General features: G+C 42.9%; 3 protein-coding genes across 3 annotated transcripts in view; 2 read left to right on the forward strand and 1 right to left on the reverse strand.

The window, feature by feature from the left end:
* The window catches only part of Zkscan2 (zinc finger with KRAB and SCAN domains 2), a 44001-nt gene extending 26382 nt beyond the window's left edge, over nt 1–17619 (forward strand). The window contains exons 8-9 of the mRNA XM_033758732.1: nt 14585–14745; nt 16185–17619. Of these exons, the coding sequence (XP_033614623.1) occupies nt 14585–14745; nt 16185–16389 (366 nt within the window). The 3' untranslated portion in view covers nt 16390–17619. The remainder of the gene's footprint in view (nt 1–14584; nt 14746–16184) is intronic.
* On the forward strand, nt 62–3209 carry LOC104861869 (zinc finger protein with KRAB and SCAN domains 2). Its single transcript, XM_033758733.1, has one exon. The coding sequence runs from the start codon at nt 291–293 to the stop codon at nt 1017–1019; it is 729 nt and encodes a 242-aa protein (XP_033614624.1). The 5' UTR covers nt 62–290; the 3' UTR covers nt 1020–3209.
* The window catches only part of Aqp8 (aquaporin 8), a 7786-nt gene continuing 3688 nt past the window's right edge, over nt 13641–17738 (reverse strand). Inside the window, exons 4-6 of the mRNA XM_010623484.1 lie at nt 16787–17001; nt 15278–15412; nt 13641–14086 (exon numbers count right to left, since the gene is read on the reverse strand). Coding sequence (XP_010621786.1) covers nt 14038–14086; nt 15278–15412; nt 16787–17001 — 399 coding nt within the window. The 3' untranslated portion in view covers nt 13641–14037. The remainder of the gene's footprint in view (nt 14087–15277; nt 15413–16786; nt 17002–17738) is intronic.

Genomic DNA, 17738 nt, shown 5'->3' on the forward strand with positions numbered 1-17738 from the left:
TCCTGAGTTTGATCCCCAGTAACAAAAAATAAAGATTGTAGGTCTGGTTGTTTATGTTAATACAGAAGTGGTGTTAAATTTGTATTTTTTTTTCAGATTTTGAAATTGGAAGTAGCATTAAGGAGGATCCAACACAGGTAATATATAAGGACACAGAACCACATAGAGCATTAATAGAAAAATCCAAAAGAGTTGTTTCCCAGAATACTGATTCCAGCAGATATCACAAAAGGGAATGCATCTCAGGAAGACAGTGGGAAAACCTTCAAAGCATTAGACAGGGGAAGCTGATGGCCCAGCCTAGAGATCTAGGAAACGCTGTGATGCATCAGAAGCCCTTCATGGGGAGGAAACCCTACAGACTTCTCAAATATGGAGAGAGCTTTGGAAGGAGTGCTCGTCTTATGTGCCGGATGACCCATCAGAAGGAGAACCCTTATAAGTGTAGTGTCTGCGGGAAGTGCTTTGGTAGAAGCAGGAGCCTAATCAGACACCAAAGAATCCACACAGGGGAAAAGCCTTTCAAATGTCTTGACTGTGGGAAAAGCTTTAATGATTCCTCCAATTTTGGAGCCCACCAGAGAATCCACACAGGAGAGAAGCCCTACAGATGTGGGGAGTGTGGAAAATGCTTCAGTCAAAGCTCTAGTCTTATTATCCATCAGAGAACCCATACTGGCGAGAAGCCGTATCAGTGTGGAGAGTGCGGGAAAAGCTTTACCAACAGTTCTCATTTCAGTGCTCACCGCAGAGTCCACACTGGAGAGAATCCCTACAAATGTATGGACTGTGAGAAAAGTTTCAATAACTGCACAAGATTTCGAGAACACCGGAGGATCCACACTGGAGAGAAGCCCTATGGATGTGCCCATTGTGGGAAACGTTTCAGTAAGAGTTCTGTTCTCACCAAACACAGGGAAATTCATGTTAGAGAAAAACTTCTGCCACACCCTCTCTCTATGTATCCCCCAGAGAACCCACTGAAGGGGAAAGCCGATGACTTCAGGAAAACATTTTGATGATGAGCCCCTTTAGCCATCTTAGCCCAACCTCACTCACAGAAGCAGTCTTTTCTTAATCCAAAAGTTATTCTGTTCTCACCTCTGCCTCTAACTTGGTCCCCTTCCTCCCCCACATCTCTCTCTCTCTCTCTCTCTCTCTGTCTCTCTCTCGTTTCTCTCCATCTCTATTAGAGTGGGGAAGATGCATTGTCTGAGTTCAGAATGAACTTCTTTTCAGTATGTTGAGGTCACTGCTATTGGATTCCTAAATTCAGGAACATTTGAGATCCTTTTGTGTGGGTGAGAAGTGTTTTCAAGGAGATAAATACCAAAAGGATTTTTTTGTTTTTGTTGTTCTGGGTGCAGCTTGATAACAGATTTTCACATTTGGGTAGAACTTTCAGGAATCTGATCACAGCATATCAGATTGACCTCAGATTTTGAAGATACTCACAAAAGTAGAGTGAAATTTTATAGCCTCCTTAAGAAACCTGATACAATGTCCTTTTTTGTCAAGAAGTTGATCCAAATAGGGTAGATTCTCTGTTGTCACTGAAGTCATGTTACTAATGCCTCACCCTTATCATCACCTTCTGTACTTAAAGACTTGCAGCCCTGTGGCCACTGCTTCTCCAGCCCCCAAATAATCCCAGAGTGTTCCTCTTGCTGTGTCTCATAAAGCCTACATTTACCTCTTAATTTCGTGTGCTCTCATCTGGCTCTTCTGAACTACCATACTATCTGCATATCAAATAGGATGCGTGATTATGGTGTGTCTCATTAAAATAAAGTAGGATTTCAGACACATTCTACCCTCTAACTTCTCTGGCTCTAAATTTAAAATATTAGTGGCACATTGGCGTATTTTATACCTCCCAGCCCACATTTCAGTATAATACTATATAATAGGATTTCTGAAATTGTAAGGGAATAAGGGAAAAGTGAGATACAGACCTGAAAGGTTTAGTGGACTCAGGCCTGATTTATATCAGAGTCACCTCAGTCCAAACCAACACTTTTCAGGGCAAGCTGTTGGATATACCAGTCTATCTGAGGCTTCATTTCCTTTTTTCATAGGGTCATAAACCTAACTGTACAGCCCTGATTAATTATACAACTCTACAGCTCACTAAGTGAAAGTGGAAATATTTATAGAAACTTCCCATCCAGAATACCATTTTTGTTTGTTCCCCATATATGTTTGTCTGCAAATCTCTTTGATAACCTCCCAGCACCATCACAGTAAATATGAGTAGAATGGTTTAGATGGCGGGGGGATAGTTAATTCATGTATGTTACAGGTGAAACCCAGGGATGTGATCTTTCAAAGCCAGGCTTCAAGATGAAGCGAGTGGCATTTATACCCTCAATACACAGCTAACCTAGGGTGGCTTTGCTTTGGGGAGGGAAAAGTCACAAGTTTAGAGGAAAAGTAATCAGAGTCAGGACTATATGTAGATTATTCTTCTGTTTGTAACTGTCCCTTCCTTTGTCAAATGCTGTCTTATTTGAAGACACCTAGGGATAGTATTTTCCTTCAAGTATGTCTGAATCTTTTGAAAGCTGTTGAGCAGTATACCAAGGAAGGTAGGCACTATTGAAAGAAATCCAGTTTATGGTGCCAGAATAAGGTGTGGCCTGTTGGAAGGCAGGTGACTCAGGTAAACATTGATGAATGTTTCTGATTTACATTTATTGGAAATGTTCTGATTGTTCACATCAACATACTTGATTTCCTCTGTGTTGTCTGAACTATAGACTTCTAATGGTACGTGCAGTTTCATGTTGGTGATTGTGCCTAGCACAGTAAGATGTGTTTGATGCCAGTGGGCTTGTGCTTATATTGTGTAGATGTTCTGGAATTCCAATTCTAGAGAAGATACACACTAATATAAATCACCACTTAGTAATATGTACACAGGATTGATAATTACATGGAAGCATGATTCAGGAAAGTAGATGATATATTCGTAAATATTTAATAAGCACTGTTACATGTAAGATCATCTAGCTGTAGTGGGGTATATGAAAAATTTTTAAAGGAGCATGATGCCTATATCTAAGGACATTACAGCGTGATCAAGGACATGTTGAGGCAAAAAGTAATGCCCATTACATTCATGTTGGTTGCACAAAGTCAATCAAAAAGAAATCACCTTGAGCCAGGGATTTAGCTCAGTGGTTCCACTGCTTGTCTCACAAGCATAAGGTCCCAAGTGAGATCCCAGTACCAAAAATCAAAACAAAATCACCTTCACTTCCTGGACAGTTTCTCTAAATTACAAATATGAAATCATATTTGGTACCACTGTTTCTCACACTTCCCCAATGAGAAGAAAGATTGAAGGCCATCTCCCTTCTCAGTGGAACAGTCTCTCATATGTCTGGGATCAAGCTAAGGTTAGGTTCCCCTACTTGAATTCCTGATTGTAAATAGGCTGTTGGGCATGCTTTAATGAATCTGTCTCTATTTTAACTAAATAGAAGATTTTACCATTTTAGACCAAGGTTACTGTCTCCCTGCATTTTCTCTCTTTTCAAGCTGAAACATGAAAGTTAAAATGAATAATCACAGCCAGGGATTTAGCTCAGTGGCACTGCACCTGCCTGGTGAGCACAAATTCCCAAGCTCAATTCCCGGTACCGAAAAACAAACAAAAAAGACTGTTCAGACTGGATTCCTACATGCAATCCTCCAGTCTCAGCCTCCCAAGTAGCCAGGCCTATGGACACATAATCACTGTACCTAGCAAAAACACGTTTTGGGCTGGGAATTTACTCAGTGGTGCCACCACTGGCCTCACAAGTGCAGGATCCCAAGTTCAATCCCTGGTACCAAAAAAAAAAGAATAATCACAGTTCTAAGTAGCTTATCTTTTATATCATAGCATTGCCTCTATGAAGATCCATAGGAAAATCTTATTTTTTTCTAGATCTCAGTACTAGAGACTGCTTTGATTCTCAGAAAAAAAAAATTTTACAAACACTGTGATTTTGTAACTTACTACTTTTTCCTCTTTGTTCTGGTTGCTAGAAAGCCCAATAAAAGTCCACCTCAATCAACTACCTAAACCTGAATTTATTTAATTCTGCCCTGCTTTTTGGAGATTGCTTCAAATCTTGTTTTTTTTTTTTTAATGTTATAAACATTTTATTCTCTGACATCTAAGGCATTTTAGGAACTGGGTTCATTTTTCCTACCTACTGTTCATTTACACAAATACCTCTAATTATTATTGATTATTTTATTAAACATTTAGCCTAATAAACCTGGAAGGAAAGTTTAGGGTTTTTTTAAAAAAAAGAATAACCACAGATATACATAAACAGCTTAGGGCAGCCTGTCATTGTGAAATGAGCATTAGACCAAAAGCCAAAAAAGCATTAGTCTTGTGAATACGACTTAGTAAGTGTTGTTTGACAAATCACGGCCTCTTTTGAGAAGCTGAACTTGACTGCCAAGATTGCTCAGGTGCTCAAATTCAGGAGGCTGTGGAGTCAGGTGGAGGTCACAGAAAAGTTGTGAGTACAGGCTCCAGCCTGGCTCCCCACTTCATGTAACCTTTGGGCTGTACTCAGTCTGCTTTATGTGCAGGAAAGGAGCAGTGTTGACAGCAAAGCCAGCTGAGGAGTTGCTCGCCAAGGAGAAAGGACATGTCACTTGTGTTGAATAGCAGGCAGCTACTTACCCTGATAGGCAAAAGCAAGTAGCTGAAGTGAAGAAAATATTTTGTGAAATCCAGTGCCCAGTGGCAGACCAGAGTCCGTGATGAGAGAGCTGAGGAGCCCCAGTGAAAGGAGTACTGAGCAACCTGTGTAACTCTGAGCCCTTGCCCTGTCTGGAGGCATTCTGAGACCAAGTATAAATGGATGTCTGTCATTGTTTTGTGTTGTCACTTAGATGTCTTCTTGAAAACTTGTATGTGAAATAAATGTCTACAATAAATGGCTCCCCTTGGTTTCTGCCATAACTTTAAGGCTGTCTTTCTATTAAAAGAAAAACTTTTAAGAAGGTAAAAGCTGATTGTGTTAGCTAATCAGAAAATTTCAGTTTCATTCCTGTTCACAGCTGCACTCCATAATTAGCAGACAGGAGTTCTTTGTTCCTGCAGAGCAGTCCTCAGATAGCTGTCCCTACCTTTGTCCCAATTAATGGTTGGCTGTCATGCTAGAGTAGTGTTGGCATTAGATAACACATACTGAATGTGTTTCTAATGAGGCACTCACCCCCAGTCCAGAGGTAGAAGAAATCATGAAAGTTTCCCGAGAAAATGTTAGGGGAGGTGAACTTTACCTATACTTGGGTTCTTTGGCTGGACTTGAGAATAAAATCAAGAAACAGATGAGCAAGAGAAGAGTATGTAAATGTCTGTATGTATACAGATGACTGCACAAGAAATAAAGACCCAAAGAAGTAGCAAAAGCAAAATGCCTCTATGATATATTGAACAGAGAGGCAGTTGTGGAAAAAATAAGTATATGGGAAGACCAAAAAAAGGTAGGAGTTATTTTAATGGTCTATACTCTCTCGGGCTCACTCTCCATCTCTAGTGATAGGAATGTTTTTTCTTCCTGGTTTAGGGAGAGCATCTTTCACATGAGTTTCATCTGCTTCCAGAAAGAAGAGTTGAAGTACCCTTCTTGCACCTGCTGTTTTTCAAGTACCTTTAGCTCAAAATATCTTTATGCCAAAAAGAAGCATTACTTTGGGGTAGCCTATTCTGTCATCCTTCACAGTGATTCTTGTGACTCACAATTTTGATACAGGGGAAATACCAGTGGCTTCCACAGAGCCCTTCCTTATTTAGCTCAGTGGTTCCGGCGCACAAGGGCCTGAGTTAAAAAAAAAAAAAAAAAAAAAAAAAAAACATGTTTATGTAAATGCAAAGAAATTAAAGTTATTCCCTGTATATTATCAGATCATAGGGAGATGAAGTTGGAATTATATAGCAGAAGAAGCCACAAGAATTTAATAAACATAAAAAGACTTCTGAATAGCCAGTGGGTCACAGAGGAAATTGAAGAAATCAGGGCTGGATTAGCTCAGTGGTTCTGCTGCCTGCCTCACAAGTGCAAGGTCCTGAGTTCAATCCCCAGTATCAAAAAAAATTTTCTAAATTTAAAAAAGGAAAAAAACAGACAGTTTCTACAATTAAATAATAATGCCAATACAACATATCAGAGTTTATGGGACACAATGAAAGCAGGTGCTCAGTGGTTCTGCTGCCTGCCTCACAAGTGCAAGGTCCTGAGTTCAATCCCCAGTACCAAAAAAAAAATTTCTAAATTTAAAAAAGGAAAAAAACAGACAGTTTCTACAATTAAATAACAATGCCAATACAACATATCAGAGTTTATGGGACACAATGAAAGCAGTCTTCTGAGGGGAAGTCATAGCAGTAAATACTCATACTAGGAAAATAGAGCAAGCTGAACCTAATGCTGAACCTCAAGCTTCTAGAAAAAGAAGAGCAGGACAAACCCAAAGCTCATACAAGGGAGAAACTAAAGATCATAAATCAATGCAATGGAGACTAAGAGAAGCATACCAAAAAAATCAATGAAGCAAAGAGTTGGTTCTTCAAAAGAATAAAAAAAAATTAACAATCATCAAAAAAAGGAAAAAGGCCCAGATCCATGCAATTAGAAATGAAAAGGGTGAAATTACAACAAACCCAGCAGAGATTCATCGGTACCTATTTTGAGAACCTATACGCCAAAAAGATGGAAAACAGAAGAATTGACAGATTTCTGGATAAATATGAATTACCAATGTTGAACAAAGATTACCTAAAAATTCTAAACAACCCAATATCAGTCAACAAAACTGAAAACATAATTTAAAATTTAACTAATGAAGAAAAGCCCAGGGCTTGATGGCTTTACTGCTGAATTCTACAAGACATTTAGAGAAGAACTATTGCCACTACTGTTTAAACTCTCCAATGAAATTGAAAGGGAAGCAATACTCCCAAATTCATTCCTAGAAGCAAGCATCACCTTGATCCCAAAAGCAGAGAAAGACCAAAAAAGAAAACTATAAGTCTCCATGAACATAGACACAAAAATCCTCAATAAGATACTGGCAAACATAATGCAGAAGATCATATTCCCTGACCAAGTAGAATTCATCCCAGGGATGCAAGGGTGGTTCAACATATGCAATTAATGTAATACACTATATTAATAGAGCTGAGGACAAAAATCACATGATCATCTCAATAGATGCAGAAAAAGTGTTTGACAAAATCCAATACCCATTCATGATAAAAATCCTACAGAAAACTGGAATGGGCAGTCTCTGTCTCAACCTAATAAAAGCTATCTATGAAAAACCAACAGCCAACATCATACTAAATTATCAAAAATTGAAATCCTTCACGCTAAAATCAGGAACAAGACAAGGATGTCCACTGTTACCATTCCAGTTCCATATAGTTTTGGAAACATTAGCCATAGCAATTATACAGAGAGAAATAAAAGAAACAAAGATAGGAAATAAAGAAGTGGAATTGTTTTTTGCAGATTACAATACTTTATATGGAAGACCCCAAGAACTCTACCAAACGTCTTCTATACTTAATAACCACATTCTGTAGAGTAGCTGGATATAAGGTCAATACAAAAAAAATGAATAGCCTTCCTGTACATGAACAACAGAGTCACTGAGAGAGGAACTGGAGAAACAACTCCTTTCACAATAGCATCCCAAAAAATGAAATACCTGGATATCAACCTAATGAAAGAAATTGAAGACCTCTACTCTGAAAGCTTCAGCACTCTGAAAAAGAGATAGCAAAGGGGATATCAGAAAATGGAAAGACCTCCCTTGCTCCTGAGTAGGAAGAATCAACATAGTGAAAATGGCCATACTTCCAAAACTGCTATATAGATTCAATGTGATCCCGATTGAAATTCCCGCCGCATACTTCGCAGAACTTGAGAAAATGATCCAGAAATTCATTTTGAACAAGAAGAGATCTAATAGAATAGCAAAAGCAGTTTTGGGCAACAAAGACAAGGTAAGGGGTGTCACAATCCGCAACTTGAAACTACTGCAAAGCTACTGTGATTTTAAAAAAGAAAAAAAAAAGCATAGTACAGGCAAAGAAACAGACCTGAAGATCAATGGAACAGATTAGAAGATGCAGAAACAACTCCAGATAAACTCGGCCACCTCATCTTCAACAAAGAAGCCAAACACCCTCACTGGAGGAAAGGTAGCCTCTTCAATAAATGGTGCTGGAAAAAAATGAGTTTCAACTTGACAAAGATTAAACCTAGACCTATATCTCTCACCATGCACTAAACTAAAATAAAAATGGATCAAAAATCTAAATATTAGAACAGAAACACTAAATCAGCTGGAAGAGGGGTTAGATCTGTTGAAGACATTGGCATAGGCAAAAATTTCATGAAAAAAACCCTCAGTCACACATGAACTAGCACAAAGAATCAACAACTGGGATCTCATCTTATTAAAAAGCTTCTGCAATGCAAAAGAAACCACCAAGAGCATGAAAAGACAACCCACAATGTGGGGGGAAAGTTTTAACAGCTGTTCCTCAGACAAAAATCTACTATCTAGTATATATAGAACTTTATAAAATCAGACTTCCCAAATTTAGACCCAACCCAAAAATGGGCATCTAAAATGAAAAGATATTGCTCAAAGAAGTAGAAATAGCAAATAAACACATGAAAAAATGTTCAACATCACTGATCATTCTAGAGATACAAATGAAAACACCGCTGAGATTCTACCTCACTCCAGAAAGAATGTCTGCTATAAAGAAATCAAGTAATAACAAATGCTGGTAGGGTTGTGGGGAAAAAGGAACCCCTTTCCACTGTTGGTGGGAGTGTAGACTGGTGCAACCACTGTGGAAATCAATATGGAGATACCTCAGAAAACTAGGATTATAGATCCCATTTGACCCAGCTATTCCCCCGCTGGGTATCTTCCCAAAAGAAAGAATCATACTACAGCAATATATGTGCACCCATGTTTATAGCAGCACAGTTTGTAATAGCTAAAACTTGAAAACAGCCTCATTGTCCATCAGCTGGAGACTGGATAAAGAAAATTTGGTTTTTTTAATAAATGGAATACTACCCAGCCCTAAAGAATGTGATACTAGAGACATTGACAGCTAAATGGATGTACATCAAGGCCATAGTATTAAGTGAAATAAATAGGACACATACGTGTAAATACCAAATAGTTTCTCTGGTATGAGAAACTGAAAGTCTAAGTAACTGTCAAAATGTATAATATATAATATGAAATAGGAAGAAAAGTTCCAAAGGGGAAGGGAAAATAGGAAAGGTAGGGGAAAGGAAAGAAAAAGGAATAAATACGAGAAAAGGAAAAATGGAAATAAAATCTTTGTAAACACAGAGGAGTGGAGAGGTTAATGGGAAGGCAGGGGAATGGGGAAAAAAATAAGAACCAAGATATAGGGCCAGGGATTTAGCTCAGTGGTTCTGCCACCTGCCTCACAAGTGCAAGGACCTGAGTTCAATCCCCAGTACCAAAAAAAAAAAAAGAAAAAAGAACCAATATGTATCATGTAAAAGTACCGATTCCGAACAATAAATTTCATATTGTATACCTGAAATGTACTAATAAAATTAAAAGAAACACTTCTAATCACAAACCCCCAGTTCCATGATGGTCCAGTGACTTGGGAAAGGAACAGGCAATTCCTCGACCCACTCAGATGATTGGACTCTGGGGGGAAATGGTACATTTTTGTGTGTGCAGAGGGCTTGGGGTAGGCCTGTGGAAAGGAGAGCAGAGACCTAAAAGGCCTTGCAGGTTGCTTTGGCACACGAGCATGGATGCTGTGAAACATGCAGGTGTGCTTGGCATGAAGTTGTGGAATTATCATCAGTAGAACCCAATTTCAAGAAATGACTTAGGCCTGGACAAGTGTGACTCAGCGAGAGTTTATGCCATCTGAGAACCACTCTCATCAGCAAATACTTGCAGCAGGGAGGAGATGACAGCACCAGTGAGCACAAGGTAGAAAAATTAACTCAGTTCTTCTGGCCAGGAGAAGATAGACACACTTCCCTTTTGGATCTGCTTAGACCCCCAGAGTTTCTGCACAGCATGGTGAGGGAGAAATGCAACGTGCTAATGCTAGGCTGCCTGATGACGTGGCTTGTGAAAACACAGGCAATTGTGGTGAAAGGAAGCACATCAGCACTCATACCACGGGTCTAGAACAGGAAGTACATGCCTGCTACAATAGAAGGAACCCCAGACTGTGTATCCAGAATCCTTCATTCTAATTGAACTCTTGTCAGTACTGATAGTCACTCTAGTTAGCCTCGCAGACAGGACAAGTGGTCCCCAACCTTTTCCAGTGAGAAGCCTAAACATCCTTATCTGGGAATAGTGGATGGAAAACGTATGTGCCAAGTCTATGTGCCAAAACTCCACCCCTTGCCATGATTCTGATACCTGCAAATTGCAAAATCTTAAATGGGATGGCCAAAAGGGTAAGTGCTAACCAGATTCTGGGCTTATTATTTGTTAAGCATAATGCTGATGCTTTATAAACATGTTAGTTAAGTCTCACCAGCATTTGAGGCAGTCTTTCCAGTGTAGAGATTTTAAAAAGATGAAGCTGGGGCCGGGGATTTAGCTCAGTGGTTCGGTGGCCTGTCTTGCAAGCGCAAGGACCCGAGTTCAATCCCTGGTACCAAAAAAAAAAGCTGAAGCTGAGAGGAATGAAATAGCTTCTTCAAGCCCATGTGGTAAAAAGATGACAGTTCTGAGATTTAAACTTTAGATCTCTCTCAGAATCTAAACTCCTAGTCACCACATTTTACTAGTACGTTTCTAGCTCTAACACCCTAAAATCTTATGACCTCCTTTCCTTGTTACTGAGAAAAGAAGTGACATGGATGTGAACTTGGGTGAGCTGGATCCATTTTGGATTCCACTCTGTCAGGTCGGAATGAGTTTGGGAGCCATTGGGGTCAGCCTGTACCAGTCCCACTTACTGAGTCCCTTCCCTGCCAGAAACCCATAATATGGGATTACAAAGGTGAATTTGTATCCACCTTTCTCTTGGAAGTGGAAAGTTGTAATACATATCTTTCTGTTCCCTTTTTAATGGGAGACTAACAAATAGGAAACCAGACCAAAGATACAGTGTTGTCCCTTACCCAAAAGGAGTGAAGTGTGACAGCACAGATTATGGGCTCTGCAGCCATGTTCTGAAATGCTGGCTCTCCAACATACCAGCTTCAGGTAACATCTCTGGGGACACCGGTTATTTGGCTCTTCTGGAAAAGGGGAATAAGAGTGCCTACCTGTAGTATTTACTTGGACTGCTATGAGAAACTCTTACTTACTTGGTGGCCTAAAATGACAAGTTTATTCCTTCACAGTCTGAAAGGCCAGATCTGTGATAACAGTGTCAGCAGAAACATGCTTCCTCCCATGGCTCCCAAGGAAGACTTCCTTCCCTCTCCCAGCTCCTGGCTCCTGGTTCTGGCTCTGCCTCTGTTTTCATGTGACATTCTCTAGAACTCTGTGATGGTGTATGTCATTTTCTCTCTCTTATATGGACACTATCCTTCAATTCAGGCTACCCTAACCCCATATGGGCTCATGTTGATGCTTACTTTAGTTACATCTACAAAAATTATTTCCTAATTAGGTCTCATCCTGAAATTCCAAGTGGACACAAATGAATTTTGGGGAACATTATGCAACACCTCTACACTAGCCAGGATTGTGGTGGAAATAAAAGACATAATATATGTAAAGCATTCAGTACAGTGCCTGATACATAGTAAACAGTAAATGCTAGCTATAGACACTATTGTGTATATGTGCATATATGCGTACATAATTTTTCTTATTCGAGCTGTCAAAAGTTTATTCACCAAGTTATATAGTAACTTACAACTTTTTTTATTCTATGTAAGTCTTCTAATTTGCTCATTTCTGATTTTGTAAAATTATTTCCCCCTTCTATTCTTTACAGTTGTTATTTTTATTTGTTGTACTCTTTTTGTCTGAGAATTTGTGGGTGTTCAGATAGACAGATAGATCATAGGCTATCTGTGATTATACTGGTTAGTTACTCTTCTCTCCTTACTGAGACAAAATACCCAACACCCAAAGTTAAAGAAGAAAATGTTTCTTTGGCTCACAGTGTACAGAGGTTTCAGTCCATAGTTGGCTGGCTCCAAGGCAGGGGGGCACATGGCTGAGGGCGTCACAGAGAGAAATTGTTCATGGTACCCACATGGTAGCAAAAGCAACAAGTGAACTTATCAGCGTCTTTCTGCCCCTTTCATTTTAACCAGACTACTGGGATTAAGGCGGTGCCAAACCAATCAGTGGACTGGCTTTGGAATCGCATACCCTTAATCCCAGCATCACACATTTTAGATTCAGCCACCCCTGAAAAAGCCCCATCTAAGTGAGACTCCATGAGGCTTTGGAGGGCATCTAGGCAAAGCATAACAACTGGTGGTTTCCCCAGTTATGTTTTGTTTTGTTTTGTTTTGGGTTAGTTTGGATTTTTGTAGTACTGGGGAATGAACCCAGGGCCTTCACACTGAGCCCTTTTTTATTTTTAATTGTGAGGCAGGGTCTCATTAAATCACTGTCTCCCAGGCAGGTCTCACACTTACAATCCTCCTGCCTCAACCCCCTAGAATGCCAGGATTACAGGCTTGTGCCACTATGCCCAACTCCTGTGAGCATTTCATTTTTGCTCTGGTAGGTGTTTCGTTCATCTTGAAGAAATGGGTTTGTCTGTTTTTGTCACTGAGAATGATTTTTTTTTTTTTTGATGGGGGATTCCGGGAATCGAACTCTGGACCTTGCACTTGTAAGGCAGGCAGTGGAACCACTGAGCTAAATCCCCGACCCTAAGAATGATTTTTCACTGGCACTTATTTATGGTGTCATAATGATCCTCTCCCATAGATGACTATAGATTCTTACAGAGAAGGTACATACTCTTCTCAGAAGGTGTGCGGTTCTGAATGTGTGTTAATCTCTTCTTACTCATTCTATCTCCCACTCTTTTAAGACCTGTTCTATAATACTTGCTCAGTATTTTCTTCCATGGGAAATTCTTGTGGCTCTACCCTACCCCTCGACCCCTGGCCTGCAGTGCATATGTTGATCTGTGTCCCAGCAGTACTGGGCACTCAAGCAGACTCTGGCTGTGCACTCGCTTCTAGCAGGGTCCTGAAGTCAGTGATCTGGAGTTGACTGGTTAGTGTCCAAGTGGGTTCTCAGCTCCAAATTGAGCTCCAGGATGGGCCTGGCTAATTGAGACAGGCTCTGAGTTGGACCAGGCTCCAAGAACCTTCCTTGGCAGTAGCAGCTGGGCTCTCTAGGCTCTGGATGGGCAATGCCCTACCATAGACTCTTAGGTCCTCCCTGGCAGTGCCATCTCCTAAATGAAAAGCCAATGGACACATAGAAGGGATGTTGTTTATTGTGAAGGCAGATTGGCAGCTTGGAAGGCAAGGTGGTTAGGCTCCCAGAAGCTCTTCTATCACAGGAATCAAAGAACAACAGAAGGAAAAGAAAAGAGGCGAGGAAGGCTGGGGTATGACTCAGTGGCAGAGCACTTGTCTGGTGTGCCTGCAGCCCTGGGCTGGATCCCCAGCCCTGAAGAAAGCAGAGGTGGGGGATGATCCAGCTTATGTACATAAAGAACCACTTCTTCCAACTGTTCTGCTCCTGAGACCTTCCCTCTCAAGAAAAACCTCCTTTACCATGCTGTTTCCACTTCTCTCCGGGCAGTTCTGGCAACATGTCCCCTAGGCAAGGGCCTCCATTTAGCACAGAAGTATTTCAAGACCCAGGGCCTCCTTAGGACTTACAGCAGTCTGTCTGTCCAAAAAGCCAGACCCAAATCCAAAGAAAACAGGTCAGTCGCTCCTCTGGGCCTCTTCTCTGCAGTAGATGCAGAAGCTGTCCCGTCTGTCCTCAACCGGGGTGGGGCAGCTGAGGGAGCCAGGGCAGTGGGAACCTCCCATCTCTGCTTCATTGGCCCTTTAGGATTAGACGGGTTTTCCCATCTCCAATGAGGAACCTGTGAAAACACATGGCTCTATGAGGTCTCCAAGACCCTGGAGGAAAAACAGCCTTTCATTCCCTGTCTTCAGGCCCCCAGTCCTCCAGAGTGATGACTTTCTGAGCTTTTCCAGTCTTGGAGTATGGGAGATAGTTTCCTGTCTGGTTTGTTTTCCCTTAGAAAATGCTCATTGCTGCCACCCTGAAAGCAGCAGACAGAGCAGGATGCACAATGCTTTTTAGAGCCCCTGGGATGTCCTGAGGCCCCTGGGCAGTGCAGGTAGCCAGATGGGTCAGTCCACGGCCTGTCCCCTCCCAGACAGGATTTGGTGACCCAACTTGTACTAAGTCCAGACAGTAATCCCTATGCCACCCAGAGCAGAAACGGGAGATGAGAATGAACTCAAGGAGTAAAGATCAAGCCAGATAGAAGGCCACTTGTTTTTTCTACCTAGAATCCACTCATTCTTCTTATAATGACAAGCCAATCTTCTTTCTATCCACTGTATGATTCTAGGAGCTCTGTTCATGCTGTATTTTGTCTGAATGCCATCTCCTGGCCTGCATGATCCTGGGGACACCATTTACATGGTTCTGCTTTGGATGGGCCCTGGGATTGTACAACAGCACTGTGCGAACTACTCATCCCTATTCTCCATCCTATTTATGCTTGTCCAGGTAAGCTAATCTCACCCCCACTCCAGGGTGGGTCTCAGGCTCCACATGGCCTGTAAGGGATCCTACCCACTTGAATAGGGTAGGATTCAGAGGTGGATATAAACGAGGCCAGGCCAAACTAGTGAGCATCAGTCACAGGATTTTGGCTAGAGCTGTTGTTTTGTTTCCCTTGGAATTGTTAAGCTGCTAAGATGTGAGTACAGATGAACAGTAGGTATCAGTGCCCCTACTAGAGTTATCTAAGCATAAAACCCACACAGAAGAAAGTATAGCCTATGAGAAAGCCCAGGTCCTAGGGGCTTTGTTTGAGCACCATCCAAAGCCAGTGCTCCCAATGAACTTCCCAACTGTGGGAGCTGATGAATTCCTCTTAAGATGGATTTCTGTCACTTGTAACCAAAGGTCCTCAACAGACCCAGATTCTTTGCTTCTGAAGAGGGTTCTCTGTGTCCTTCTCCAAACCCAAGGGAGAGCACAACCCTCTAACATGGGATTCCCCAGCAGTGTCACCATAGGCCCATAAGACACCTACCTAATGAGCAGTCCTACAAGCAGGCCACCCAGAAGTGGCCCCAGCCAGTAGATCCAGTGGAAGTCCCAGTGGCCAGCTATCACGGCAGGCCCAAAGGCACGAGCAGGGTTCATGCAGGCTCCAGAGATAGCACCCCTGCAAAGACCCAGGCACACAGTCACCAGGCTCCCAGACAGCCCCACTCACACAAATCCATGTCCCCACCTGGGCGCTGAGCCATGGCCCTCCTAGATGCCTTCTCCTCTAAGCTTCCCTATCAGGGGATCCTAGGTGGGTCCCAGAGAAGGAAGAGAACCTCTTAGCACAGGAAGTCAAAGGCTTGTCTCCTCCTGGCACACGTCTCCCCGCCCCACACAGCCTGACCAACACAAATGCTTGCTCAGTGATGGCAGAAAGAACACAATGACCAAGTTTTTCTCCAAAGTCTAAAACAAAGCCAAATGGTTGTCAACCACGTTGGAGTCAAGCTGACCTATGTTCAAAGCCCAGCCCAGCTGGTTGTAGCCCCATGACCTTTGTTTAGCCCGTCAAGTCTCCGCTGAGGTGAAAATGCCCTTCCCGCAGGCTGTTGTCAGGAGTGGGTAAGGCAGTGCTTATAGAGCCCCTGCCTCCTGCGTAGTCAGTGTACAGCAAGTGTCAACTGTAAGCCATCTGGCCCCGACGAGGCCCTTACATGCTGCACAGTGGAGGCACAGAATCTCCTCAGGGGCACCTCAATAGGTCTGGTGTCTGTATCCTTACCCAGTCTGTGTCCTACCCTCTCAAGCTAGGGTCCTACAGACCCCATCCCTCCCTGCGTCCAATAGCCAAAGTCAAAGGGATGGCTCAGTAGTCTTGTAAGTCAAACACCACTAGAGGGCAGCAAAATATCACCACAGCTTTGACCCACAATCCCGTCCTATCCTAGAGAACACCTCTCAAAGGTGACAGAGTATGACCCTGGAGAACGGCCAGACCTGGTTCTGCATCCAGAAGAATGGAAGGTGATGGACACAGAGGGAGGGCCCCTGCATCCCCTTCAGCAGAAAGGAATGCCTCTTGATTTGCCACTGCCCAGTGACCTTAAATACATCACCTCCGTCCCCAGTAGGCCTCAGCATCCTCATCTCTAAAATGGGAGAAATCATTCCCTACCAAGAACCTGTTTCTACAGTGCCTTCGCAGGACTAGCAAGGGCTCAAACTAAATGAGACAGTGAATATGATCTTTGTAAATCTGAGGCTACAGCCTGCACACGTGTTTTATTCACAGTACTGAAATTTTAAACTTGGCATAAATATCCTTTAATTGAATGAATGTCTGACTTTACTCGGATGGAATGAGAAGTGTCACCCTAGACCCACAACCTCACACAGCCATAACTGACTAGAGCTTCCTAACTGCCAGTTCCCACCCCTCCCTGTCAGCTGCCCACAGCCACTCCCTTTCCCCACTTGCAGCCACTTCTTGGACCCCATTGGCCACTGAGATTGGGGCTCCTGGGCCTGACCTCCTTCAGAGCCGACTCACCCTGCCAGGATGTCCACGGCAACAGAGAAGCCAATGGAGAACGGGGCCAGAGGGCCCTGCGTCTTCTCGTTGATGGCGCCCATGCACACCGCCAGGGCCAGCAGGGTGGTGAGGATGATCTCAGCCCCCAGGGCCCTGCCCACCTGCTCGTGCTCCTGGACAGTCACAAAGGCCGCCCCGGAGGCATTCCAGAACCGCTGCTCAGGACTGACAGCCTGCAAAGACAGAGCTCAGCGTGGCAGCCAGAAGGGAGAGGTGGGAGTAAGCAGAGGGGCCTACAAATGCAGCAACCAGCCTTGGGGCCCATGTGTGGTCAGACAGATCGGAGTTCATGTCACAGCTCCAGCTGTTTTTACTGTGTGACTCTGTGGGAGCTACTAGACCTCTCTGAGCCTCACTTGGCTCATCTGAAAAACAGGGATTACCTGGTGACGGGTGTTATGGACCTGAAGCTTATGTGACCTAGGTGACTTGGGGAACAACCAGGTAAACACATTACCAGGCCACCATGGGAGCTCAGAGGGAGCCTGTGTAAGGAGAGCCCTGTAGCTTGAGCTGAATTCGCTGCGGCAAAATCCACCCCCATGGACATAGCATAGCACAGCTGGCCAGGGACACACAGGCTTCATTCAGGCCTGCTGCTTACCAGCTTGTCTGAACTTGGGCAAGATGCCTCTGTTTCTGCCTTACTTCCTCAACTGTTAAATGCCAGGAGTAGTTGCACATACGTGTACTCCAAGCAGTCTAGCAGGCGATTACAAGATTAAGCCCATCAAGGGCACCTTAGCAATTTAGCAAAACCCTGTCTCAAAAAATAAAAAGGGCTGGAGTCGCAGCTCAGTGCGAAGGCCCTGGGTTCACTCCCCAGTACCACACACACACACACACACACACACACACACACACACACACACACGCACACACACACGTGGAGATGACACAGGAATGGCTC

The sequence above is a fragment of the Fukomys damarensis genome, unplaced genomic scaffold (genome assembly GCF_012274545.1).
Source record: "Fukomys damarensis isolate Sample0158 unplaced genomic scaffold, DMR_v1.0_HiC HiC_scaffold_34, whole genome shotgun sequence".
Classification (NCBI taxonomy): Eukaryota; Metazoa; Chordata; class Mammalia; order Rodentia; family Bathyergidae; genus Fukomys; species Fukomys damarensis.